Raw genomic sequence first — 27,188 nt, 5'->3', positions numbered from 1 at the left:
TGACAAAAAATCAACAAAAATGTGACAAAAATTCAACAAAAATGGGACAAAAATTCAACAAAAAAATGACAAAAATTCAACAAAAAATCAACAAAAATGTGACAAAAATTCAACAAAAATTCAACAAAAAATTGACAAAAATTTGACAAAAAATTGACAAAAAATGACAAAAAATCAACAAAAATTCAACAAAAAAATGACAAAAATTCAACAAAAAATTCAACAAAAATGTGACAAAAATTCAACAAAAATTCAACAAAAAATTGACAAAAATTCAACAAAAAATTGACAAAAATTTGACAAAAAATTGACAAAAAATGACAAAAAATCAACAAAAATTCAACAAAAATGTGACAAAAATTTGACAAAAACGTGACAAAAATGGAAAGAAAGAAAAAACATACAAAAAAAGGATCAGTTTTGTGGGTCTTAGCTTTCAAATGAGCCAAAGAGGACAGAATGCCCTGCCTGCGCTCTTATTGTGACAGCCTCTCTACTTCACCTGCCCGCGCTCTTATTGTGACAGCCTCTCTACTTCACCTGCCCGCGCTCTTATTGTGACAGCCTCTCTCCCGGAAGCCGCTGCCCCCGCGCGCACCTTGACGCACGCCGGGGCAGTGGGGCAGATGTCGCTCAGATCCGCGCAGTCACGGCCCTAAACAAACCCTTTAAAAGTCCCAGGGACACCTCCGCACGCGCGCAGCCGGACACAGAGCGTCCCAAATGGGGGAGAAGCAGCAGAGCGGCCCGGGGGAGGTCAAATACTTCCGTCTGTCCGAGATCGAGGAGAAAAACTCCTTCAAATCAACGTGGATCATCATCAATAACCAGGTCTACGATGTCACCAAGTTCCTGGAGGAGGTACTGCTACTGCACTACTGTACTACTATACTACAACAGTACTGCGATACTTTTACTCGTGAAAAGTACCTCGAAATACAGGTTGAGTGCGATGATGACGTGAGGGAGGGTCTGGGCACTTCCTGGACACATTTCCCCGAGAGTCAGGGTCTGGTTAAAGTTTGACAGCAGTAAGTCACCGGGACATGGGTGAAAGGTTTGAACTGATTTACCCGGGGTTTATGGGGAATCTTCACTTTACTTTAGAAATGTTTAACCTCTTAACCCCCGCCTTAACCGAGCGCATTTCTGACTCTGCTTCATTGTCCTGAGTGTTTTTAAACGGAATCTGGAATACAATTAGGTAACTTAACCTCTTAACTCCCACCTGAACCGAGCGCATTTCTACAGTTTGGCTTTAACCTAATCAAAAAACGTATTGGGGAAAAAAGCACCAAAATAGCCACAAAAAATGAGAAGAAAACAAGGATGTAAACGCGACAAACGTGACAAAAAATCAACAAAAAAGTGACAAAAAATCAACAAAAAAAAGACAAAAATTCAACAAAAAAATGACAAAAAATCAACAAAAAAGTGACAAAAATTCAACAAAAAAGTGACAAAAATTCAACATAAAAATGACAAAAAATAAACAAAAAAGTGACAAAAAATAAACAAAAAAGTGACAAAAAATAAACAAAAAAGTGACAAAAAATAAACAAAAAAGTGACAAAAAATAAACAAAAAAGTGACAAAAATTCAACAAAAAAGTGACAAAAAATCAACAAAAAAGTGACAAAAAATCAACAAAAATGTGACAAAAAATCAACAAAAAAATGACAAAAATTCAACAAAAAAGTGACAAAAATTCAACAAAAATGTGACAAAAAATAAACAAAAAAGTGACAAAAATTCAACAAAAAAGTGACAAAAAATAAACAAAAAAGTGACAAAAAATCAACAAAAAAGTGACAAAAAATCAACAAAAAAGTGACAAAAAATCAACAAAAAAGTGACAAAAATTCAACAAAAAAGTGACAAAAAATCAACATAAAAATGACAAAAAATAAACAAAAAAGTGACAAAAAATAAACAAAAAATAAACAAAAAAGTGACAAAAAATAAACAAAAAAGTGACAAAAATTCAACAAAAAAGTGACAAAAAATAAACAAAAAAGTGACAAAAAATAAACAAAAAAGTGACAAAAAATAAACAAAAAAGTGACAAAAAATCAACAAAAAAGTGACAAAAAATCAACAAAAATGTGACAAAAAATCAACAAAAAAATGACAAAAATTCAACAAAAAAGTGACAAAAATTCAACAAAAAAGTGACAAAAAATCAACAAAAAAATGACAAAAATTAAACAAAAAAGTGACAAAAATTCAACAAAAAAATGACAAAAATTCAACAAAAAATGACAAAAAATCTACAAAAAAATTTAAAAAAAATGTCAAAAAAATGACAAAAAATCAACAAAAAAATGACAAAAAATCTACAAAAATTTGACAAAAACTCAACCAAAAAAAATTACAAAAATGGAAGAAAAAAAAACATAAAAAGGTGACACAACACAGCCACAACGCGAGGAAAAAGATCAGTTTTGTGGGTCTTAGCTTTCAAATGAGGTGCTACACAGACCTATATAACAGCCAAAGAGGACAGAAGGCTCTCGGTTCAGGCGGGGGGTCAGAGGTTAAAGTAATTTCTTTAATTTTGACTGAATGTACTAACTCTCCGGTGCATTCTGGAACTTTTATCTGAAAAAACCACCTTATGGCAGAGCGTTTACCTTTGAGTGGCCTAGTGGTTAGCATTGCACCTTTGATTTCGATGACGGTGGCATCTATGATTCGAGTTTCTGGTAGGTTTTCTCTGCTGACGGAGCCAGAAAACAAAAGGATTGATCCTGGTTGTTGAGGTCACCGCGATCGAAAGTAGAAGGTGTGACATACAGCCATAGGGTTACAATAAAAAGTTAGTTTGTTTCCATGAAAAGTTCCATAATGCACCTTTAAGTCACATCATTGTACCAGAGCAAGTTTTCTTTATTGTAAACAGACCGAGGGCCAAAGGCGCTGATTATTATTATGATTATTCGCCCAAAGTGAAGCACAACACTGGAAACATGAGCTTAAATGAGATAAATGACTTGAAATGGCTTGAATTCATCAAATTCTATTTTGAATTTGAGTCGGTTTGAACTAATCCAAGATACAAATGCTACAGCGCCAACGGAACAAGAATAAAACCCACTGGAAATCAGACACATTGTTTTTCCCTTGAAATGACACAAAATTATCTGAATTAAGAGAATAACGGCGACTAGAGGTTTTATCTCATCTCAGACCAGAACAAATCTGCTCCAACATTAGATGTAATCTCTTAATTCAAGTAGATTTATGTCATTTCTTCCTTAAAACGATTGCTCTTTTCCCAGTGCACTTCCTTCACATACCAGTGTTGTGCATCATATATGACCTCATTGAGTGCATTGACAGTATTTCTACCCATTTAGCTCTAATAATGTTAAAAGTACTCTCTGATTTGTGTAATAATGTATCTCAAAATCATTGGGCCTGACGTTGCCGACCCCTGTACTAGAGTCTTTGAAGCTTTCGCAGCTCTCGATGGTTCTGTGATGTAAAACAAAAGGTTCTTAGACCCTTTTATGTGTTCATGTATTTTGTGTTTATATTTATGACACAAAACAACAAAAAAGTGACAAAAACTCCACAAAAAAAGTGTCTGACAGAAGAGCAAAAACAGAGACACATGAAAGTGACACAAATGAGATGAAAAAGATCCGCTTAGATCAGTTTTGTTGGTCTTAGCTTTCAAATGAGGCGCTACTCTGGCCTTAAAAAACTAAACCAGATCCAAAATCCCTCTGAACAAATCCATGTTTCTCGATTATTTACATTTTGTCCCTAAAACATCAGACGTTTTGTCCGTGTTACCATTAAAAACATTCATATTTTCCTCATCATTCGACTGCAGGGAAAGTTTACTGAGCTTAACCTCTGACCCCCCGCCTGAACCGAGAGCCTTCTGTCCTCTTTGGCTGTTATAGAGGCCTGTGTAGCACCTTCATTTGAAAGCTAAGACCCACAAAACTGATCTTTTTCCTAAATTTTTCACATTTTTGTTGAATTTTTGTCACTTTTTTGTTGAGTTTTTGTCATTTTTGTTGTTGAATTTTTGTTATTTTTTTGTTGAATTTTTGTCATTTTTTTGTTGAATTTTTGTCATTTTTTTGTTGAATTTTTGTTCAATTTTTGTCATTTTTTTGTTGAATTTTTGTCACTTTTTAGCTGAATTTTTGTCATTTTTTTGTTGAATTTTTGTTGATTTTTTGTTGAATTTTTGTCACATTTTTGGTTGAATTTTTGTCACTTTTTTTGTTGAATTTTTGTCAAATTTTTATCGAATTTTTGTTGAATTTTTGTCATTTTTTGGTTGAATTTTTGTTGATTTTTTGTTGAATTTTTGTCACTTTTTGGTTGAATTTTTGTTGATTTTTTGTTGAATTTTTGTCACTTTTTTGTTGAATTTTTGTCACATTTTTGTCACTTTTTTGTTGAATTTTTGTTGAATTTTTGTCACTTTTTTGTTGAATTTTTGTCACTTTTTTGTTGAATTTTTGTCACATTTTTGTCGCGTTTACATCCTTGTTTTCTTCTCATTTTTGTGGCTGTTTTGGTGCTTTTTTTCCCGTGAAGCTTTTTGATTTGGGCAAAGCCAAACTGGAGGAAATGGGCTCCGTTCAGGTGGGGATTAAGGGGTTACAGGAGAAAAGGCCTTGTTTAAAGTGAGGTTTGTTTTCTAGTTTAAAGTGCAGATGGTTTGACTTTTCCTTTGTTTCTGGAGTGAAGTAGTTTGTGATTCTGTCCTCACGTTAACTCTGTGACACGGCTTTACCTTTGACCTTCGTCTCCGGGAGAAACAGGTTGAATCAGGTTTATTTGTCCTGGACGATATCGAGACGTCGATGTTTGAAGCTTTAATACAATCTGAACACAGGGCAGAATGAGTGCTTTTATGCAGTGGTGATTCTGACAAGAAATATTTTAATTTATTTAGTTTTCATTTTATTTTATTTTTATTTTATTTATTTTATTTGTTTTATTTATTTTATTTTTATTTTATTTATTTTATTTATTTTATTTATTTTATTTATTTTATTTATTTTATTTATTTTATGTATTTTATTTATTTTATTTTTATTTTATTTATTTTATTTATTTTATTTATATTATTTATTTTATTTATTTTATTTATTTTTATTTATTTTATTTATTTTATTTATTTTATTTATTTTATGTATTTTATGTATTTTATGTATTTTATTTTATTTTATTTTATTTTATTCATTTTTATTTATTTTTATTTTATTTATTTTATTTATTTTATTTATTTTATTTTTATTTTATTTTTATTTTATTTTTATTTTATTTATTTTTATTTTATTTATTTTATTTATTTTATTTATTTTATTTATTTTATTTATTTTATTTATTTATTTATTGTATTTATTCATTTATTTCATTGTATTTATTTTTATTGTATTAATTTTCATTGTATGTATTTGTATTTAGTTGTTGCTGTGGAAACCCGTGTCTCTGTGAATGGACTGGTCTGACCCCGGGACAGTCGTAAACCTTTGACTAATAATCACAGCTGTCGTTATTAACCTTTTATGACTCACTGAGACTTTCAAGGGATTTGACAAACACGCCCCCCCCCCCCCCCCCCCCGCAGCAGCACACGCCCCTCCCCCCCTCACACGCTCCTCCCCCTCACGCCCCTCCCTGAGCGGGGGAGAGTTCAGCCTTATCGCGCCGCCCTTTGAGCCGGCGCCCAGCCCGCGGTGACTCCTCACCCACAGCACTATCTGAATCACAGACGGAGGGTTCGGGTTCGTTTATAAGTGACTCTAATCTGGAGGAACTCACCTGTGACCTTGTTCTTCCGGGTCAAAGGTCATTCAGTCCACAGCCAATGGGCGCTGGCTGCTCTGCTTCATGACCACGACACTGGGGGCCATGGCTGTAGTTCCTCCATGTCGCCACTAGGCCCCCATTGAAAAGCATTGGAGTTTAGACGCCTTAAAAAAGACTTTAACGCCTGGTTTCAATGTTTCCAACACTAGACGAGGCTCGATCTTCCTCCTGAGATAACGCTGGGTTAGTTATGATCTAACCTCTTAACTCCCGCCTGAACCGAGAGCGTTTTCTCCAGTTCAGCTTTACCCAAATCCTTTGAAAGCTAAGATCTACAAAGCTCATCTACATGGGTCTTTGTCCTCACGTCATCAGATTTGTTTCCATCTTTTTTGGGGGGGCGTTCAACTCATTTTGTAACTTTTTGGTCATTTTGTTTAATCAATTTTCTGTCATTTTTTTGTAAATGTTTTGTAAATTTTTTGTAATTTTTTTTATCACATTTTTGTAGATTTTTTGGTCATTTTTTTAATCTTTTCTTTATAATTTTTTTGTAAATTTTTAATCCATTTTTAGTGATTTTTTTTGTCTTTTTTTGTCACATTTTTGTCAATTTTTTGGTTAATTTTTAGTATTATTTTTGTTGATTTTTTTGTCTTTTTTTGTCTTTTTTTGTCATTTTTGTCATTTTTTAATCTTTTCTTTATAATTTTTTTTTGTAAATTTTTAATCAATTTTTATTCATTTTTTGTCACATTTTTGTCGATTTTTTGTCATTTTTTGGTAAATTTTTTTGTGATATTTTTTTGTCTTTTTTGTAGATTTTTTGGTCATTTTTTTATCTTTTCTTTATAATTTTTTTGTAAATTTTTAATCAATTTTCTGTGATTTTATGGTCAAATTTGTTGTCTTTTTTTGCAAATTTAGTGTACATTTTTTTGTAATTTTTTTTGTAATTTTTTTTGTAATTTTTTAGTAAATTTTTTGTAATTGTGTGATTTTTTTTCTTTTTTTGTCATTTTTTGTCGATTTTTTGTCATTTTTTGGTAATTTTTTTGTACAAATTTTTTGTGATTTTTTTTGTCTTTTTTTGTCATTTTTTTATCACATTTTTGTAGATTTTTTGGTCATTTTTTTATCTTTTCTTTATAGTTTTTTTGTAAATTTTTAATCAATTTTTTGTCATTTTTTCGTCACATCTTCATCATTGTTTTCGTCTCAGTTCTGTCGCTATTTTCACACCTTTTTTGCCAGAAGCTTTTGGATTGGGGTAAAGCCAAACTGGAGAGAATGTGCTCGGTTCAGGCGGGAGTTAAGGGGTTAAGAAACCAGGCTGGTTTTCGTAAGAAGAATTTTAGAATCTCGTACTTAATGAGGCTCGGACTGTTAGCATTGGAGCAGCGCGAGCTACACGTCACGCAAGGGCGGAGTCTACGGTGAAGACCCCGCCCCTTATGCCCTTTTTAGGAACATGCTTAGGAACCGTACAGTTTTTAAATAAAAGGTTATGTTTTCTTAAAGGGACGGGCCGGTGTTTGTCCAGACTCAGATCTGTTCTTCAAAAAATGACCAAAAAATGAAAAAATAAAAAATAAAAAATGTGATAAAATAAATGACAAAAAAATTAGAAAAATGTGATAAAAAAAAATAGAAAAATGTGATAAAAAATTGAAAAAAAAAAAAAAAAGACAAAAAATGTGACAAAAAATGACGAAAAAATGAGATTAAAAAATTAGAAAAATGTGATAAAAAATTGACCAAAAAAAAACAACAAATTGACAAAAAATGACAAAAATTTGATAAAATAAATAACGAAAAAATTAGAAAAATTAGATTAAAAAAATTAGAAAAATGTGATAAAAAATTGACAAAAAAATATAAAAAAAGACAAATATGACAAAAAAATGACAAAAATGTGACAAAAAATGAGATAAAAAAAGAGAAAATATGATTAAAAAACATTCGAAAAATGTGATAAAAAATTGACAAAAAAAACAAAAAATTGACAAAAAATTACAAAAATTTGATAAAATAAATAACGAAAAAATTAGAAAAATTAGATTAAAAAAATTAGAAAAATGTGATAAAAAATTGACCAAAAAATAAACAAAAAATGACAAAAATGTGACAAAAAATGAGATAAAAAAAAGAGAAAATATGATTACAAAAAATCGAAAAATGTGATAAAAAATTGACAAAAAATATGACAAAAAATGACCACATTTTTATTAAAAAAATTACGAAAAAATTCAAAAAATGAGATAAAAGAAAATGTGTTGAAAAAAAAATCGTAAAATGTGATAAATTGACCAAAAAAACAAAAATATGCCAAAAAAATGACCAAAAAAATAACTACAAATTGCTAAAATAAATGGCGAAAAAATGACAAAGTTGACGAAAAATGACAAAAATGTGATAAAAAAAATGACAAAGTTACAAAAATGAGTTGATTGTCCAACAAAAAAATGATGGAAAAACATCTGCTGACGAGAGGAAAAGGATCCTCTCGGTTCCGGCGGGAGCTAAGAGGTAACGGGGCCTGACTGTAGCTGCTCATGAATATCCATTATGAATATTCATGAGCAGGATTCTCAGCAGTTTCCTCGCTCGGCCTCGCTTGGTCTGGCCTCGGCTCTGCCCACGTGCCGTTGAGCAGGACCTTGGCTGCTTGAACTTTGAGGAAAACCTTCAACTTCCACAAACTGGAGCCGGAGACAAAGCCCAGACTCTGAGCCTGGATTCAGGACACACAGTATTATCATAAAGGTTCATAAACCGGGAGATTCAGCGGAAAAAACCTGCGACAAATCCAGTGGCGGCTGGTGATGTTTAAACCAGGGGGGGCTGTTGCCTCTACCTACCTTCAATTATATTTTAGAAGATGCTTATAAACATTGTTTTTAACTTAAAAAAGAAAGTTATATTTGGGGCATGTAATAATATCATTATTTTATGTAGAATATATTCAAAACTTATTGTTTAGTTTTATTCAACAAAAAAAAAAAAAAATTCTGACTAAAGTGTAACGATTGTCACTATACATATTTTTGTTGTGCACCACTGAGTTGTGTTTTGTACCAACAGAACCAGAACAAAGGCAGGAGGTGTTTCCTCTTTGATTTCATGTACAGTTTTAGTCCCAGACCTGCTGTGGTTTCATTATGAGCCTCAGAACCACAGGTTTAAACCAGTATAAACCGTCAGACAAATGATCCGCTCAGAAATAATGTGCAGCTCACGTTTAGAAGAGAGTCCTCCTCCTCTGTAGCACCTCGAGCACCTCCTGTAGCACCTGGAGCTCCTCCTCCTGTAGCACCTGGAGCTCCTCCTGTAGCACCTGGAGCTCCTCCTGTAGCACCTGGAGCTCCTCCTCCTGTAGCACCTGGAGCTCCTCCTGTAGCACCTGGAGCTCCTCCTCCTGTAGCACCTGGAGCTCCTCCTGTAGCACCTGGAGCTCCTCCTCCTGTAGCACCTGGAGCTCCTCCTCCTGTAGCACCTGGAGCTCCTCCTGTAGCACCTGGAGCTCCTCCTCTGTTTCCCTCAGTGAATGAATGACGTTCCCCTCTCCTGTCGTAGCTCCTCCTCACGGTCCTGAATCTTCTCTCCATCAAATGTCCACGTCCTGGGACAGAACTGTCTGTCCAAGTCAGCGAGGGTTTTCCCAAAGTGTGAGATAAACAAGCAGCAGCTAAAGCAGATGAGCTAGTTAGCATCGTCATGCTACCTCCAGGAAAGTCCGTTTAGACGTGACTTCTGAGTGAAGAAAGTTGTCCCAAGTCCATTAGTTTGACTAAATCCTTTTACCTCCTCTCAGGAAACAACACGAAGCTCCTCCGTCTCTCAAATAAGAAGTTTTTCCTCCGATCGTCCGTGAGCTCAGAGCTGCTCCCACAACGGGCTACTCGCGTTTGTTTACAGTAGAGCTTCCTCGTCTTTCACCTGTTAAATCCCCGATGGGCGCTTGGCCTCAGCGCCCATCGGGGATTTATTATTGCGCGTCTCTGATTGGTTGAATTAATGATATACAGTGACGTTTTTATACCATAGTAGAGCGCCATTGGTTAGATTGCGTGGGCGCTGTTCCTGCCGCCCCGAGCACAAAACTACACATTTATGACGCTGTTGCAGCGGTTACAGCACAAGATGAACCAGGCAGACAAAATAACACCTCCTTCACCTCCACTCTCCCTCCCTCAGTGTAAAAAACACCTGTACATAAGAAAGTTATGACTTTTCTAAACTTAAAACTTTTTATTTTATTTGCAAAATTGATAGGAGGGGCGGCGCCCCACCGCCCATAATGGACCAGCCGCCACTGGACAAATCATGGAATGAAACGAGAAACTGGGGGAGAATGTGAACGATGGGTTTAAATCAGGAGGAGGAAAAACTGAAAATGAAAACCTGTTTGTGCTGAAATGTGAGTGTGTGTTAAAGTGTGTTACTGTGTGTTAAAGAGGGGGTGTTCTGCTTTCTTCAGTCTATATCTCACTACAATGATGACAAACCTTCTGCTGGTCTGTAAATGCAGTAAATTAGAATAACTTCCTTGTATAAAATGTCTCTCTCAAAATGGCTGTAGTGAATGTCTTGAAATCGGCCTCTGTCTCTTTAAGAACCTCTGAACTCCAGCATTTTCTCCAGTTCAGCTTTACCCAAATCCTGTAGGCCAGTGTAACACCTCATTTGAAAGCTAAGATCTACAAAACTCATCTAAATGGATCTTTTTCCTTTTTTGGGGGGTATTCAACTCATTTTGTAGCTTTTTTGTCATTTTTTGGTCACTTTTTTGTCATTTTTTAATCATTTTTTTGGTCATTTTTTGTCATTTTTTGATCATTTTTGATCATTTTTTTTATCGTTTTTTTGTCGTTTTTTTGTCGTTTTTTGTCATTTTTTTTTAATCATTTTTTTGTCATTTTTTAGTCGTTTTTTTGTCATTTTTTTGTCATTTTTTGGTCATTTTTGTCATTTTTTTGTCGTTTTTTGTCCTTTTTTTGTCCTTTTTTTGTCATTTTTTGGTCATTTTTGGTCATTTTTTGTCATTTTTTGATCATTTTTGATCATTTTTTTTATCGTTTTTTTGTCATTTTTTTGTCGTTTTTTGTCTTTTTTTTTTTATCATTTTTTTGTCATTTTGTAGTCGTTTTTTTGTCATTTTTTTGTCATTTTTTTTGTCATTTTTGTCATTTTTTTGTCGTTTTTTGTCATTTTTTTGGTCATTTTTTTGTCCTTTTTTTGTCATTTTTTGGTCATTTTTTGTCATTTTTTTGTCATTTTTTGTCTTTTTTTTGTCGTTTTTTGTCATTTTTTTGTCATTTTTTTGTCATTTTTTTTGTCATTTTTTGTCATTTTTTTTACATTTTTTTGTTGTTGTTTTGTCGTTTTTTTGTCATTTTTTGTCATTTTTCGTCTCAGTTCTGTCGCTATTTTCACACCTTTTTCCCAGAAGCTTTTGGATTGGGGTAAAGCCAAACTGGAGAGAATGTGCTCGGTTCAGGTGGGAGTTAAGGGGTTAAGAACCTCTGAGCCTTTAGACACGCCCCCTCCACACGCTGTCTGTGGCATCAGTGGGGAGGGGGTTCTGCTGAGGAGCAGTGGTTGGTTACTCGGCTGGTGACGAAAGCTCGGAGGCGTCTCCAGGAGGTGGGGGCGTTCCTAGGAGGACTCAGGCAAACCTATCCCTAAAATGGCCGCCATCAGAGTTTTTACAGATTACTCAGAAATACGTGAATGTGCCAAGGCAACACTTCAGCCATGTTTTTAATGAGGGAGTGACAGAATAACATGATGGAAAGCTTTAATGTGTGTTGTTGTGTTGTGTGTGTTAAAGTGTGTTGTGTTGTAGCACCCCGGGGGGGAGGAGGTGCTGAGGGAGCAGGCGGGCGGAGACGCCACCGAGAGCTTCGAGGACGTCGGTCACTCCACGGACGCTCGCGAGATGGCGGCCGACATGATCATCGGAGAACTTCACCCGGTGAGAACTCGCTAACCAACCCACTAACCAACCCACTAACCAACTCACTAACCAACTCACTAACCAACTCACTAACCAACTCACTAACCAACTCACTAACCAACTCACTAACCAACTCACTAACCAACTCACTAACCAACTCACTAACCAACTCACTAACCAACTCACTAACCAACTCACTAACCAACTCGCTAACCAACTCACTAACCAACTCACTAACCAACTCACTAACCAACTCACTAACCAACCAACCAACTCACTAACCAACTCACTAACCAACTCACTAACCAACTCACTAACCAACTCACTAACCAACTCACTAACCAACCAACCAACTCACTAACCAACTCACTAACCAACTCACTAACCAACTCACTAACCAACCAACCAACTCACTAACCAACTCACTAACCAACTCACTAACCAACTCACTAACCAACTCACTAACCAACTCACTAACCAACTCACTAACCAACTCACTAACCAACTCACTAACCAACTCACTAACCAACTCACTAACCAACTCACTAACCAACTCGCTAACCAACTCGCTAACCAACTCGCTAACCAACTCGCTAACCAACTCGCTAACCAACTCGCTAACCAACTCGCTAACCAACTCGCTAACCAACTCGCTAACCAACTCGCTAACCAACTCGCTAACCAACTCGCTAACCAACTCGCTAACCAACTCACTAACCAACTCACTAACCAACTCACTAACCAACTCACTAACCAACTCACTAACCAACTCACTAACCAACTCACTAACCAACTCACTAACCAACTCACTAACCAACTCACTAACCAACTCACTAACCAACTAGCTAACCAACTCGCTAACCAACTCGCTAACCAACTCGCTAACCAACTCGCTAACCAACTCGCTAACCAACTCGCTAACCAACTCGCTAACCAACTCGCTAACCAACTCACTAACCAACTCACTAACCAACTCACTAACCAACTCACTAACCAACTCACTAACCAACTCACTAACCAACTCACTAACCAACTCACTAACCAACTCACTAACCAACTCACTAACCAACTCACTAACCAACTCACTAACCAACTCGCTAACCAACTCGCTAACCAACTCGCTAACCAACTCGCTAACCAACTCACTAACCAACTCACTAACCAACTCACTAACCAACCAACCAACTCACTAACCAACTCACTAACCAACTCACTAACCAACTCACTAACCAACCAACCAACTCACTAACCAACTCACTAACCAACTCACTAACCAACTCACTAACCAACTCGCTAACCAACTCACTAACCAACTCGCTAACCAACTCGCTAACCAACTCGCTAACCAACTCGCTAACCAACTCACTAACCAACTCACTAACCAACTCACTAACCAACTCACTAACCAACTCACTAACCAACCAACCAACTCACTAACCAACTCACTAACCAACTCACTAACCAACTCACTAACCAACTCACTAACCAACTCACTAACCAACTCACTAACCAACTCGCTAACCAACTCACTAACCAACTCACTAACCAACTCACTAACCAACTCACTAACCAACTCACTAACCAACTCACTAACCAACTCACTAACCAACTCACTAACCAACTCACTAACCAACTCACTAACCAACTCACTAACCAACTCACTAACCAACTCACTAACCAACTCGCTAACCAACTCGCTAACCAACTCGCTAACCAACTCACTAACCAACTCACTAACCAACTCGCTAACCAACTCACTAACCAACTCACTAACCAACTCACTAACCAACTCACTAACCAACTCACTAACCAACTCACTAACCAACTCACTAACCAACTCACTAACCAACCAACCAACTCACTAACCAACTCACTAACCAACTCACTAACCAACTCACTAACCAACTCACTAACCAACTCACTAACCAACTCACTAACCAACTCACTAACCAACTCGCTAACCAACTCACTAACCAACTCACTAACCAACTCGCTAACCAACTCGCTAACCAACTCGCTAACCAACTCGCTAACCAACTCACTAACCAACTCACTAACCAACTCACTAACCAACTCGCTAACCAACTCACTAACCAACTCACTAACCAACTCGCTAACCAACTCGCTAACCAACTCACTAACCAACTCGCTAACCAACTCACTAACCAACTCACTAACCAACTCACTAACCAACTCACTAACCAACTCACTAACCAACTCACTAACCAACTCACTAACCAACCAACCAACTCACTAACCAACTCACTAACCAACTCACTAACCAACTCACTAACCAACTCACTAACCAACTCACTAACCAACTCACTAACCAACTCACTAACCAACTCACTAACCAACTCACTAACCAACTCACTAACCAACTCACTAACCAACTCACTAACCAACTCACTAACCAACTCACTAACCAACTCACTAACCAACTCACTAACCAACTCACTAACCAACTCACTAACCAACTCACTAACCAACTCACTAACCAACTCACTAACCAACTCGCTAACCAACTCGCTAACCAACTCACTAACCAACTCACTAACCAACTCACTAACCAACTCGCTAACCAACTCGCTAACCAACTCGCTAACCAACTCACTAACCAACTCACTAACCAACTCACTAACCAACTCACTAACCAACTCACTAACCAACTCACTAACCAACTCACTAACCAACTCACTAACCAACTCACTAACCAACTCACTAACCAACTCACTAACCAACTCACTAACCAACTCACTAACCAACTCACTAACCAACTAACTAACCAACTCGCTAACCAACTCACTAACCAACTCACTAACCAACTCACTAACCAACTCACTAACCAACCAACCAACTCACTAACCAACTCACTAACCAACTCACTAACCAACTCACTAACCAACTCACTAACCAACTAACTAACCAACTCGCTAACCAACTCACTAACCAACTCACTAACCAACTAACTAACCAACTCACTAACCAACTCACTAACCAACTCACTAACCAACTCACTAACCAACTCACTAACCAACTCACTAACCAACCAACCAACTCACTAACCAACTCACTAACCAACTCACTAACCAACCAACCAACTCACTAACCAACTCACTAACCAACTCACTAACCAACTCACTAACCAACTCGCTAACCAACCCGCTAACCAACTCACTAACCAACTCACTAACCAACTCACTAACCAACTCACTAACCAACTCACTAACCAACCAACCAACTCACTAACCAACTCACTAACCAACTCACTAACCAACTCACTAACCAACTCACTAACCAACTCACTAACCAACTCACTAACCAACTCGCTAACCAACCCGCTAACCAACTCACTAACCAACTCACTAACCAACTCACTAACCAACTCACTAACCAACTCACTAACCAACTCACTAACCAACTCACTAACCAACTCACTAACCAACCAACCAACCCACTCACTCACTCACTGTGTTTCTCCTTTGTCTCTGTTTCAGGACGACCGACACCTGATAGTCAAACCTGAGGTGAGTCCAGCCCCCGTGCTGCGTTCACTCATGATTAGCATTAGCATTAGCATTAGCATTAGCATGTTCTGAAGTCTGAGGTCAGCAGTCATGTTCCAGCCCCCGTGCTGCGTTCACTCATGATTAGCATTAGCATTAGCATGTTCTGAGGTCTGAGGTCAGCAGTCATGTTCCAGCCCCCGTGCTGCGTTCACTCATGATTAGCATTAGCATTAGCATGTTCTGAGGTCTGAGGTCAGCAGTCATGTTCCAGCCCCAGTGCTGCGTTCACTCATCATTAGCATTAGCATTAGCATTAGCATGTTCTGAGGTCTGAGGTCAGCAGTCATGTTCCAGCCCCCGTGCTGCGTTCACTCATGATTAGCATTAGCATTAGCATTAGCATTAGCATGTTCTGAGGTCAGAGGTCAGCAGTCATGTTCCAGCCCCCGTGCTGCGTTCACTCATGATTAGCATTAGCATTAGCATTAGCATTAGCATGTTCTGAGGTCTGAGGTCAGCAGTCATGTTCCAGCCCCCGTGCTGCGTTCACTCATGATTAGCATTAGCATTAGCATTAGCATTAGCATGTTCTGAGGTCAGAGGTCAGCAGTCATGTTCCAGCCCCCGTGCTGCGCTCACTCATGACTAGCATTAGCATTAGCATGTTCTGAGGTCAGAGGTCAGCAGTCATGTTCCAGCCCCCGTGCTGCGTTCACTCATGATTAGCATTAGCATTAGCATTAGCATGTTCTGAGGTCAGAGGTCAGCAGTCATGTTCCAGCCCCCGCGCTGCGTTCACTCATGACTAGCATTAGCATTAGCATTAGCATGTCCTGAAGTCTGAGGTCAGCAGTCATGTTCCAGCCCCCGCGCTGCGTTCACTCATGACTAGCATTAGCATTAGCATTAGCATGTTCTGAGGTCAGAGGTCAGCAGTCATGTTCCAGCCCCCGTGCTGCGTTCACTCATGACTAGCATTAGCATTAGCATTAGCATGTTCTGAGGTCAGAGGTCAGCAGTCATGTTCCAGCCCCCGTGCTGCGTTCACTCATGATTAGCATTAGCATTAGCATTAGCATTAGCATGTTCTGAGGTCTGAGGTCAGCAGTCATGTTCCAGCCCCCGTGCTGCGTTCACTCATGACTAGCATTAGCATTAGCATTAGCATTAGCATGTTCTGAGGTCAGAGGTCAGCAGTCATGTTCCAGCCCCCGTGCTGCGTTCACTCATGACTAGCATTAGCATTAGCATTAGCATTAGCATGTTCTGAGGTCAGAGGTCAGCAGTCATGTTCCAGCCCCCGTGCTGCGTTCACTCATGACTAGCATTAGCATTAGCATTAGCATTAGCATGTTCTGAGGTCAGAGGTCAGCAGTCATGTTCCAGCCCCCGTGCTGCGTTCACTCATGATTAGCATTAGCATTAGCATTAGCATGTTCTGAGGTCTGAGGTCAGCAGTCATGTTCCAGCCCCCGTGCTGCGTTCACTCATGACTAGCATTAGCATTAGCATTAGCATTAGCATGTTCTGAGGTCAGAGGTCAGCAGTCATGTTCCAGCCCCCGTGCTGCGTTCACTCATGACTAGCATTAGCATTAGCATTAGCATTAGCATGTTCTGAGGTCAGAGGTCAGCAGTCATGTTCCAGCCCCCGTGCTGCGTTCACTCATGACTAGCATTAGCATTAGCATTAGCATTAGCATGTTCTGAGGTCAGAGGTCAGCAGTCATGTTCCAGTCCCCGCGCTGCGTTCACTCATCATTAGCATTAGCATTAGCATTAGCATGTCCTGAGGTCAGAGGTCAGCAGTCATGTTCCAGTCCCCGTGCTGCGTTCACTCATCATTAGCATTAGCATTAGCATGTCCTGAGGTCAGAGGTCAGCAGTCATGTTCCTGCCCCCGCGCTGCGTTCACTCATGATTAGCATTAGCATTAGCATGTTCTGAGGTCAGAGGTCAGCAGTCATGTTCCAGCCCCCGTGCTGTGTTCACTCATGATTAGCATTAGCATTAGCATTAGCATGTTCTGAGGTCAGAGGTCAGCAGTCATGTTCCAGCCCCCGTGCTGCGCTCACTCATGACTAGCATTAGCATTAGCATGTTCTGAGGTCAGAGGTCAGCAGTCATGTTCCAGCCCCCGTGCTGCGTTCACTCATGATTAGCATTAGCATTAGCATTAGCATGTTCTGAGGTCTGAGGTCAGCAGTCATGTTCCAGCCCCCGTGCTGCGTTCACTCATGATTAGCATTAGCATTAGCATTAGCATGTTCTGAAGTCTGAAAGTCAGCAGTCATGTTCCAGCCCCCGTGCTGCGTTCACTCAACATTAGCATTAACATTAGCATTAGCATTAGCATGTTCTGAGGTCAGAGGTCAGCAGTCATGTTCCAGCCCCCGGTGCTGCGTTCACTCATCATTAGCATTAGCATTAGCATGTTCTGAGGTCAGAGGTCATGTGATACGAGGCAGTTTTGGAGTCCCGTTACCGTAGTTACCACAGCAGGATTCTGAAACTACCATGTGACGCGTTTCCTCTGAGTCTGACGTTTCCCAGTCGCCTCGAACGCGTCGCCTCAGTGACTAAAGGCCTATTCATACTCCACAAGATAAGTTCTCGCACCCAGAGCTGCGAGAACAAAATGACGTCATTTTATTCTCGCAGCTCCTGTTCGGCAGGTCTGGCTGACGCATCAGCTCAGCAGAACTTTGTTCGGCTGCGAGAACTCTGGCTGTGATTGGCTGGATTTTTAGTGGGCGGGGTTATTTTAGCGGAAGCGGGAAGCGAGAATCCAATGTTTACGTCCTAACACCGGTGCGGAAAACGGAGACAACATGGATAGTTTTGTGGCCCCGCTCGCGGCAGTAAAACACTTCGCTGAAGGACAAGGACACGCACATGGCAACAAAGTCCTGGAGAGAAACACACGGATGTTTTGGGCGAGGACGAAGAGGAAACAGAAGAGCCTGGCGCTGCCTGCGTGAAAGAGGCGAGTGATAGAGAAAAAAGTGGTTCAGGCTCGTGGACGGAGGAATACCAGGCTTGTACATCATAGACCCTTTCATCAAACACCGGGAAACGTCACCAACATGTTCAGTGACGGTTCTTGGATGGACAAAACTGTACTGAGGCTGCACAGACGTGAAACTATTAGATATTATAAGACTTGTTCTTCTCCTCTGCTCCGTTTCATTCAGACCGTGTTGGCTTGGCGTTTTTATTGTGTTTGCACAACATCACTTTTGAATGAAATAAATAAATAAAATGAAATGAAATGAAACAACATGGTTTAACCGAGTGACACGGAGGGAAGCTGCTTTTAACGTTAACGTTTTCTAACATAATAAACCAGCGGGAGACGTGGCTAAACATGAAGTCAATCTTCAAAATGTTTGCAATATTGTGACTGATACATTTTATAATAGTTTGAAGTCAAATGGCTCGTTTTATTTCGCTCATTCCTTGTTTGTTTTGGATGCGGAGAAAGGGGGCGTGGCAGTTCGGCAGCAACACGTCTTGTGGAGAATGAAATGTCAGAGCCCAGACGAACTTTGTTCTTGTTCTTTTTGCCTCAAGAACAAGAACAAAGTTCTCGCGTCTTGTGGAGGATGAACAGCCCTTTAAGCAGATACTGACGAGGAACTGTTTTACAGGACAAGCTGGTGACGACCCTGCACCAGGAGCACAGGTACGTCCCTCAGCAGCTCCTCCTTTAGCTCCTCCAGGTCCTCCTTTAGCTCCTCCTTTAGCTTCTCCAGCTCCTCCTTTAGCTCCTCCAGCAGCTCCTCCTTTAGCTCCTCCAGCAGCTCCTCCTTTAGCTCCTCCTTTAGCTCCTCCTTTAGCTTCTCCAGCTCCTCCTTTAGCTCCTCCAGCAGCTCCTCCTTTAGCTCCTCCAGCAGCTCCTCCTTTAGCTCCTCCAGCAGCTCCTCCTTTAGCTCCTCCAGCTCCTCCTTTAGCTCCTCCTTTAGCTCCTCCTTTAGCTCCTCCTTTAGCTCCTCCAGCTCCTCCTTTAGCTCCTCCAGCAGCTCCTCCTTTAGCTCCTCCAGCTCCTCCTTTAGCTCCTCCAGCAGCTCCTCCTTTAGCTCCTCCAGCTCCTCCTTTAGCTCCTCCAGCAGCTCCTCCTTTAGCTCCTCCAGCAGCTCCTCCTTTAGCTCCTCCAGCTCCTCCTTTAGCTTCTCCAGCTCCTCCTTTAGCTCCTCCAGCAGCTCCTCCTTTAGCTCCTCCAGCTCCTCCTTTAGCTCCTCCAGCAGCTCCTCCTTTAGCTCCTCCAGCTCCTCCTTTAGCTCCTCCAGCAGCTCCTCCTTTAGCTCCTCCTCCAGCTCCTCCTTTAGCTCCTCCAGCTCCTCCTTTAGCTCCTCCAGCAGCTCCTCCTTTAGCTCCTCCTCCAGCTCCTCCTTTAGCTCCTCCAGCTCCTCCTTTAGCTCCTCCAGCAGCTCCTCCTTTAGCTCCTCCAGCTCCTCCTTTAGCTCCTCCAGCAGCTCCTCCTTTAGCTCCTCCAGCAGCTCCTCCTTTAGCTCCTCCAGCTCCTCCTTTAGCTTCTCCAGCTCCTCCTTTAGCTCCTCCAGCAGCTCCTCCTTTAGCTCCTCCAGCTCCTCCTTTAGCTCCTCCAGCAGCTCCTCCTTTAGCTCCTCCAGCTCCTCCTTTAGCTCCTCCAGCAGCTCCTCCTTTAGCTCCTCCTCCAGCTCCTCCTTTAGCTCCTCCAGCTCCTCCTTTAGCTCCTCCAGCAGCTCCTCCTTTAGCTCCTCCAGCTCCTCCTTTAGCTCCTCCAGCAGCTCCTCCTTTAGCTCCTCCAGCTCCTCCTTTAGCTCCTCCAGCAGCTCCTCCTTTAGCTCCTCCAGCTCCTCCTTTAGCTCCTCCAGCAGCTCCTCCTTTAGCTCCTCCAGCAGCTCCTCCTTTAGCTCCTCCAGCTCCTCCTTTAGCTCCTCCAGCAGCTCCTCCTTTAGCTCCTCCAGCTCCTCCTTTAGCTCCTCCAGCAGCTCCTCCTTTAGCTCCTCCAGCTCCTCCTTTAGCTCCTCCAGCAGCTCCTCCTTTAGCTTCTCCAGCAGCTCCTCCTTTAGCTTCTCCAGCAGCTCCTCCTTTAGCTTCTCCAGCAGCTCCTCCTTTAGCTCCTCCTCCAGCTCCTCCTTTAGCTCCTCCTTTAGCTCCTCCTTTAGCTCCTCCTTTAGCTCCTCCTTTAGCTCCTCCTCCAGCTCCTTTAGCTCCTCCTCCAGCTCCTCCTCCAGCTCCAAAGAGCCGAAACAGAAGCGTTGTTTGTTTTGTTTCCAGCTCGTGGTCGAACTGGCTCGTGCCTCTGCTGGCGGCCGGACTCGTGACGCTCGTGTACCGCATGTGCGCCGCCGAGAGCCAGTGACGCCACGACGACCGCCGCCTCCTCATCGCCACGACGACCGCCGCCTCATCGCCACGACGACCGCCTCCCGAAGGAACCGCCCAATGAGATTAAAGTGAAGAGAAAACGCCGCTTCTGCAACAATCACTCAGCATCATTTCCTGTGACATCACGTAGAACCCGTGTCCTCGCTCATGTAGAACCCGTGTCCTCGCTCATGTAGAACCCGTGTCCTCTCTCATGTAGAACCTGTGTCCTTCCTCATGTAGAACCCGTGTCCTTCCTCATGTAGAACCCGTGTCCTCGCTCATGTAGAACCCGTGTCCTCGCTCATGTAGAACCCGTGTCCTTCCTCATGTAGAACCCGTGTCCTTCCTCATGTAGAACCCGTGTCCTCTCTCATGTAGAACCCGTGTCCTTCCTCATGTAGAACCCGTGTCCTTCCTCATGTAGAACCCGTGTCCTCGCTCATGTAGAACCCGTGTCCTCGCTCATGTAGAACCCGTGTCCTTCCTCATGTAGAACCCGTGTCCTTCCTCATGTAGAACCCGTGTCCTCGCTCATGTAGAACCCGTGTCCTTCCTCATGTAGAACCCGTGTCCTTCCTCATGTAGAACCCGTGTCCTTCCTCATGTAGAACCCGTGTCCTCGCTATAAATATGTTTTTTTAATCATGTGATTTATGCTTTTGAATAAAACACTATTTTTCAGCCTGGTCTGGTTTTTCTGACGGCGGCTGCAGTGACGTCACTCGGCAGGAAGGTGGCGCCTCTGAGCTCAGGTTCAGCTGCAGCAGAGGAAGGTTTTTCTGACGGCGGCTGCAGTGACGTCACTCAGCAGGAAGGTGGCGCCTCTGAGCTCAGGTTCAGCTGCAGCAGAGGAAGGTTTGAGTCACAGTCTACAGGCCAGAGTAACGGCTCATTTGAAAGCTAAGACCTACAACAACGACAGTGAGAACCAGGGAGAAGCGCAGACTTTTGTAGTGAAGGTTCTGAGCCTGAATGTGACAAAAACTCAACAAAAATGTGACAAAAATTCAACAAAAAAGTGACAAAAATTCAACAAAAAATCGACAAAAATTCAACAAAAATGTGACAAAAATTCAAAAAAAATGTGACAAAAATTCAACAAAAAATCAACAAAAATTCAACAAAAATGTGACAAAAATTCAACAAAAAATCAACAAAAATTCAATAAAAATGTGACAAAAATTCAATAAAAATGTGACAAAAATTCAACAAAAAATCAACAAAAAATCAACAAAAATTCAACAAAAAATTGACAAAAATTCAACAAAAAATTGACAAAAAATCAACAAAAAATTGACAAAAATTCAACAAAAATGTGACAAAAATTCAACAAAAATGTGACAAAAATTCAACAAAAATGTGACAAAAATTCAACAAAAAAGTGACAAAAATTCAACAAAAAAGTGACAAAAATTCAACAAAAAAGTGACAAAAATTCAACAAAAAAATGACAAAAATTCAACAAAAAAGTGACAAAAATTAGACAAAAAAATGACAAAAATTCAACAAAAATGTGACAAAAATTAGACAAAAATTCAACAAAAAAGTGACAAAAATTCAACAAAAAAATGACAAAAATTCAACAAAAAATTGACAAAAATTCAACAAAAATGTGACAAAAATTCAACAAAAAATTGACAAAAATTCAACAAAAAAGTGACAAAAATTCAACAAAAAAGTGACAAAAATTCAACAAAAAAGTGACAAAAATTCAACAAAAATGTGACAAAAATTCAACAAAAATGTGACAAAAATTCAACAAAAAAGTGACAAAAATTCTACAAAAAATCGACAAAAAATCAACAAAAAATTGACAAAAATTCAATAAAAATGTGACAAAAACTCAACAAAAATGTGACAAAAATTCAACAAAAAAGTGACAAAAATTCAACAAAAAAATGACAAAAACTCAACAAAAAAGTGACAAAAATTCTACAAAAAAGTGACGAAAAAATTCAAATGGAAAAAAGAAAAAGAAAAAGACATACAAAAAGTGACTCAACACAGCAACAACGTGAGGAAAAAGATCAGTTTTGTGGGTCTTTCAAATGAGGTGTTAAACAGCCAAAGAGGACAGAAGGCATTGGGTTCAGGCGGGTGGGAAGAGGTTAAACCGCTCTGAGAAACACCACTGACCTCAGCGCCCTCTGCTGGAGAGAAGAGGCCACGACAGGAGACGACAGTCACGTAATGCACGACTCAAACGGAGGGAGAGTCACATGTTTACTCAAGTACGGGAAGTGTTACTCGAGTACTGTGTCCATTCGGTCGTTCTGAGCAAAAACGTCCATCACACCCAGGCCATGTTTTCCACGGTGTTGCCGTAGCGACGACCAGAACATCCCATATTAAACTCCATCAGCGACAGCTTCGTCTCCGAGGAAACCTGGAGAAAACTCACTTTTACTCTGAGTAACATGTAAAAACACGCTTCAGTTTAAAGATGTAGAGCAGGGGTGCGCAAAGTGGGGCCCGCGGGCAGTTTGTCGACTAAAATATTTAGTCTTAATTTTAGTCAAAGTGATATTTTCGTGACTAAAATTGGACTAAAACTAAATGAAAAGTTTCTCATGAGACTAAAACTGTGACTAAAATGTCCAGATATTTGAGTCGACTAAAATCAGACTAAACAAAAGTGAAAAGGAGAGACTAAAATCATCCAAACTTGTATTGAGCGTCTGAAAGAGCCTCAGATCATGTTTAAAGGATCAGCTCTGAGCTTTGTTCATGTGGAGCAGAAACATGAAGCAGAGGAACAACATTAAACATGATTAGAATCAATATTATCAAAGCAAAGTCCAATAAATTAGTCTGAAATTTACTTGCAATTTTAGTCGACTAAAACTAGAGTAAAAATGGGGATGAAATTTTCTTTTTTTGTCACATTTTTTGTCTTTTTTTTGTCATTTTTTGTCATTTTTTTCTCTTTTTTTGTCATTTTTTGTCATTTTTTTCTCTTTTTTTTGTCATTTTTGGTCATTTTTTTCTCTTTTTTTGTCATTTTTTGTCATTTTTTTGTCATTTTTTTGTCATTTTTTCTCATTTTTTTGTCTTTTTTTGTCTTTTTTTGTCTTTTTTTGTCACATTTTTGTAATTTTTTTGTCTTTTTTTTTGTGTGTCTTTTTTTGTCATTTTTTGGAGAGACTAAAATCATCCAAACTTGTATTGAGCGTCTGAAAGAGCCTCAGATCATGTTTAAAGGATCAGCTCTGAGCTTTGTTCATGTGGAGCAGCTTAAATATTAAAGATTAAATATGATTAGAATCAATAATATCAATGCAAAGTCCACTAAATCAGTCTTAATTTTAGTCGACTAAATTGACATGAAATTTTAGTCGACCAAAACTAGACTAAAATTGCACACACAAAAAAAGACTAAATCTTGACTAAAATTAAATTACATTTTAGTCAAAAGACGAAAACTAAAACTAAAATAAAATATGTTGTCAAAATGAACCCTGCCCGCCAGAGAGTGACCTACTTTTGCTCTGCATGTGGTTAATATTAACTTACTCTCTTCCGTTCATTCTCAAAGGTAAATATGGATGCAGTACAACTTTTGACCACCAGCGTCAAATTGGGGGCGCTGTTTCACTCCTTTCACAAAGTTAAGGAAACACTGTTGTCTTGGGCTGTTTCTCTTGCGAGGATCCGTCCTCCGTGTGGCCTCTGCGCTGACGTCCTCGGTGGCGGCTCCTCCAGAGCGTCCTCTCTCTCTCCGCCGCCTCTGAGCTCAGATGGAACGGCCTCCGGAGCGGCTGCGTCAGGTCACGTGTCAATCTATGCTCATTAAAACTGTTTTATGAATAACAGAGGCCAGGAAACTGTTTATGTGGAACACAACTGTTTTAAAGTGAGTTAAAACTAATAAAGTTTTGCGAGAAAAGAAAAAAGAAACTCTGCTGCAGTGCATCATGGGTAATTTCAGCTCCACAGTTGTATCCTTCGTAAATGAGCCAAACGGAGGAGTGGAGCTGCGAGGGGGCGAGTGGTCCAGGTCAAATGGAACCACGTGGCGGCGCCGTGATGACGCGAATGACGTCAGAAGTGGTCGAGACGCCGAGGATCCTGGGAAACAGCCTTGGTGTTTATCACAGAGCTTTGTAGCAGCAACTTTCACAGTTTTCCAACTTTTATTGCAAAGGTTGTTACGTCGACAACAGCATATGTTAAAAACTGACTATAAAAGAATTGATGCTGAACTGACACTTTCAAAATGATCTAATGTGGCTTTTTCTTTGAGTTGCAAAAAATTGCTACAATGTTTGTTTTACTAAAGCTTGGCTTTTGCCAGAGTTACCATTTGTTTTATTATATCACGTTATTTGCATAGATAGAATCAAATGCAAACGTAGGCCATCGAAAACATTAAAAGTAAATAAAATAAAGTAACTTTAGAATCTGCAGTTAAATGTGTTTTTCGTGCTTGACGTCGCCGTGTTTGGCCGAGACTCACAGGCACTTTTTCATTTTGGCCTCGGAGACAAAAACTTTGGGCCCCCCTGATATAGAGATATAGATCCATCCATCTGCTTCCACTTCCGGGTCGTGGAGTCACACGGCACCGGCCCCTCATGGCGCCCCCTGCAGGATGGGCGGCCTCATGGTTCTGACCCGTCACCAGGAGGGGGTTAGATATAGATACAAACACATATTCATTTTCTCACATTTTCAGCCGAAAGGGCGTCAGCGCATTCCAAAAATCCCAAACTCGAATTCTTTCTTTCTTTCTTTCTTTCTTTCTTTCTTTCTTTCTTTCTTTCTTTCTTTCTTTCTTTCTTTCTTTCTTTCTTTCTTTCTTTCTCCGTCTTATCCAAGCACATCTAAAAGGTTACAGCCTATAGCAGGGGTGCCCAAAGTGGGGCCCACAATTAGGTTGGCCCGCCAGAGAGTGACCCACTTTTGCGCCGCATCTGGTTAATAACTCTCTCCCGTTCATTCTCAGTGGCAAATATAGATGCAGTTCACTTTTTGTCCACCAGCGTCAAATTGGGGGCGCTGTTTCACTCCTTTCGCAAAGCTAAGGAAACACTGTTCTGGTGTTTTGGTGTTTATCAATCACAGCGTCGTAGCATCAACTTTCCCATTTTTCCAACTTTTTTTTGCAAAAATCGTTGACATACATGGCTTATAAAAGAATTTATGCTGAACTGACACTTTCAAAATGATATAATGTGGCATTTACATACAATTGATTTTGTTGTGTTAACCCCTTAACTCCCGCCTGAACCGAGCACATTTTCTCCAGTTTGGCTTTACCCCAATCCAAAAGCTTCTGGAAAAAAGCTGTGAAAATAGCAACAAAACTGAGACGAAAACAATGACGAAAATGTGACAAAAAATGACCAAATAATGACATAAAAGTTACAAAAATGAGTTGAAAACCCAACAAAAAACGGATGAAAAAAAAATCTGATGACGTGAGGAAAAAGATCCTCTCGGTTCAGACGGGAGTTTAGAGGTTAACAGCATAAATTGAAATAAATGCAAAGCTAAACCAAAAAAGAAAATAAAGCAACTTTTATTATTTGCAGTTATATGTTTCACGCTGACATCGCCGTGTTTGGCCCGCGACCCACAGGCACTTTTTCATTTTGGCCTCGGACACAAAAAGTTTGGGCAGCCCTGGCCTATAGCTCAGAGTGACGCCTTTGTCTCTATTTAGAAGGTTTTTTTTTTTTCAAGAAACTTTCAGATTTGGGTAAAGTCTGGAGAAAATGTGCTCGGTTCAGGCGGGGGTTAAGAGGTTAAGAGAGTGTTCATGTCTTCTTTTCACTCAAATCAAACTTTTCCCCACGTGACTCCTCCCCCTTGCGCGCGTGGGCCGGTGCCGCGCTCTCATTGGTCCCTGATGTTTTGTTTGGGGATCCGCGCCGTTATATAACCGCGTGCTCCTGTGCGCGCGAGCCCAGCGTCACGCACCGTCACGCACCGTCACGCACCGGGGTAAACAAACAGACGGGTGACGTCACGGTGACATCACTCCGCGTGTGCCGGAGTAAAGCAGGGGTCAGGCAGTGCGTCCACATCTGTCCAGAGAGGCTGGACACCGGGGTCTGTGCGTAAAGCGTGCGTAAAGCGTGCGTAAAGCGTGCGTAACGGCGCGGCACCGACCCAAAGTTTGTTCGTTTGTTTTGTCTGATGCCTCCTGTTTATTGTACATGTTTTATGTGTCCGTTAAAGATCTGAGTTTGATCTGATGTGATTCTAGTTCTGAGAGGAAGAACTGAGGAAACTGTTTTAAACAAAAGAAAAGGAGGAGTTCCTTTGACATCCGGGATCTTTCTTTAAACTGTGTGTATCATGTAATATAATATATTATAATGTAATATTATGTAATATTATGTATTATCATGTATTATATTGTAATATAATGTATTATATTGTAATATAATGTTTTGGGTAAATGTGAATAAATAAAGTTTTTTTTTCTCAGGAGCGCAGGGTTTCTTATATTTATAAAACATAAACTATGGAACAAACTTCATAATGACGCTGCTGTTGTTGAGCACGCGCAGGACGTGACCAGGACGTGCCCAGGCCGGGGCGTCCTCACGCCGATGACGTCAGAGGGGGTTTAAC

General features: G+C 40.2%; 1 protein-coding gene across 1 annotated transcript; it reads left to right on the top strand.

Annotated features, from left to right (window-relative positions):
- Nucleotides 1-583: 583 nt before the first annotated feature.
- On the top strand, nucleotides 584-20,656 carry cyb5a (cytochrome b5 type A (microsomal)). The gene is made up of 5 exons (XM_079576403.1): nucleotides 584-861; nucleotides 11,633-11,761; nucleotides 15,241-15,270; nucleotides 18,902-18,936; nucleotides 20,514-20,656. The coding sequence occupies exons 1-5, from the start codon at nucleotides 724-726 to the stop codon at nucleotides 20,596-20,598; spliced, it is 417 nt and encodes a 138-aa protein (XP_079432529.1). The 5' UTR covers nucleotides 584-723; the 3' UTR covers nucleotides 20,599-20,656.
- Nucleotides 20,657-27,188: the final 6,532 nt, after the last annotated feature.

The sequence above is a fragment of the Gobius niger genome (assembly GCF_951799975.1).
Source record: "Gobius niger genome assembly, chromosome: 18".
NCBI classification, from domain to species: domain Eukaryota; kingdom Metazoa; phylum Chordata; class Actinopteri; order Gobiiformes; family Gobiidae; genus Gobius; species Gobius niger.
This window is presented reverse-complemented; position numbering and strand designations above follow the sequence as displayed.

Excerpts from the sequence above, each read along its gene's own strand:
- cyb5a (XM_079576403.1), top strand. The coding sequence starts at position 724 with ATGGGGGAGAAGCAGCAGAGCGGCCCGGGGGAGGTCAAATACTTCCGT. Across the intron at positions 862-11,632 it reads TCACCAAGTTCCTGGAGGAG|CACCCCGGGGGGGAGGAGGT; the intron begins GTACTGCTACTG and ends GTTGTGTTGTAG. Across the intron at positions 18,937-20,513 it reads ACCCTGCACCAGGAGCACAG|CTCGTGGTCGAACTGGCTCG; the intron begins GTACGTCCCTCA and ends TTTTGTTTCCAG.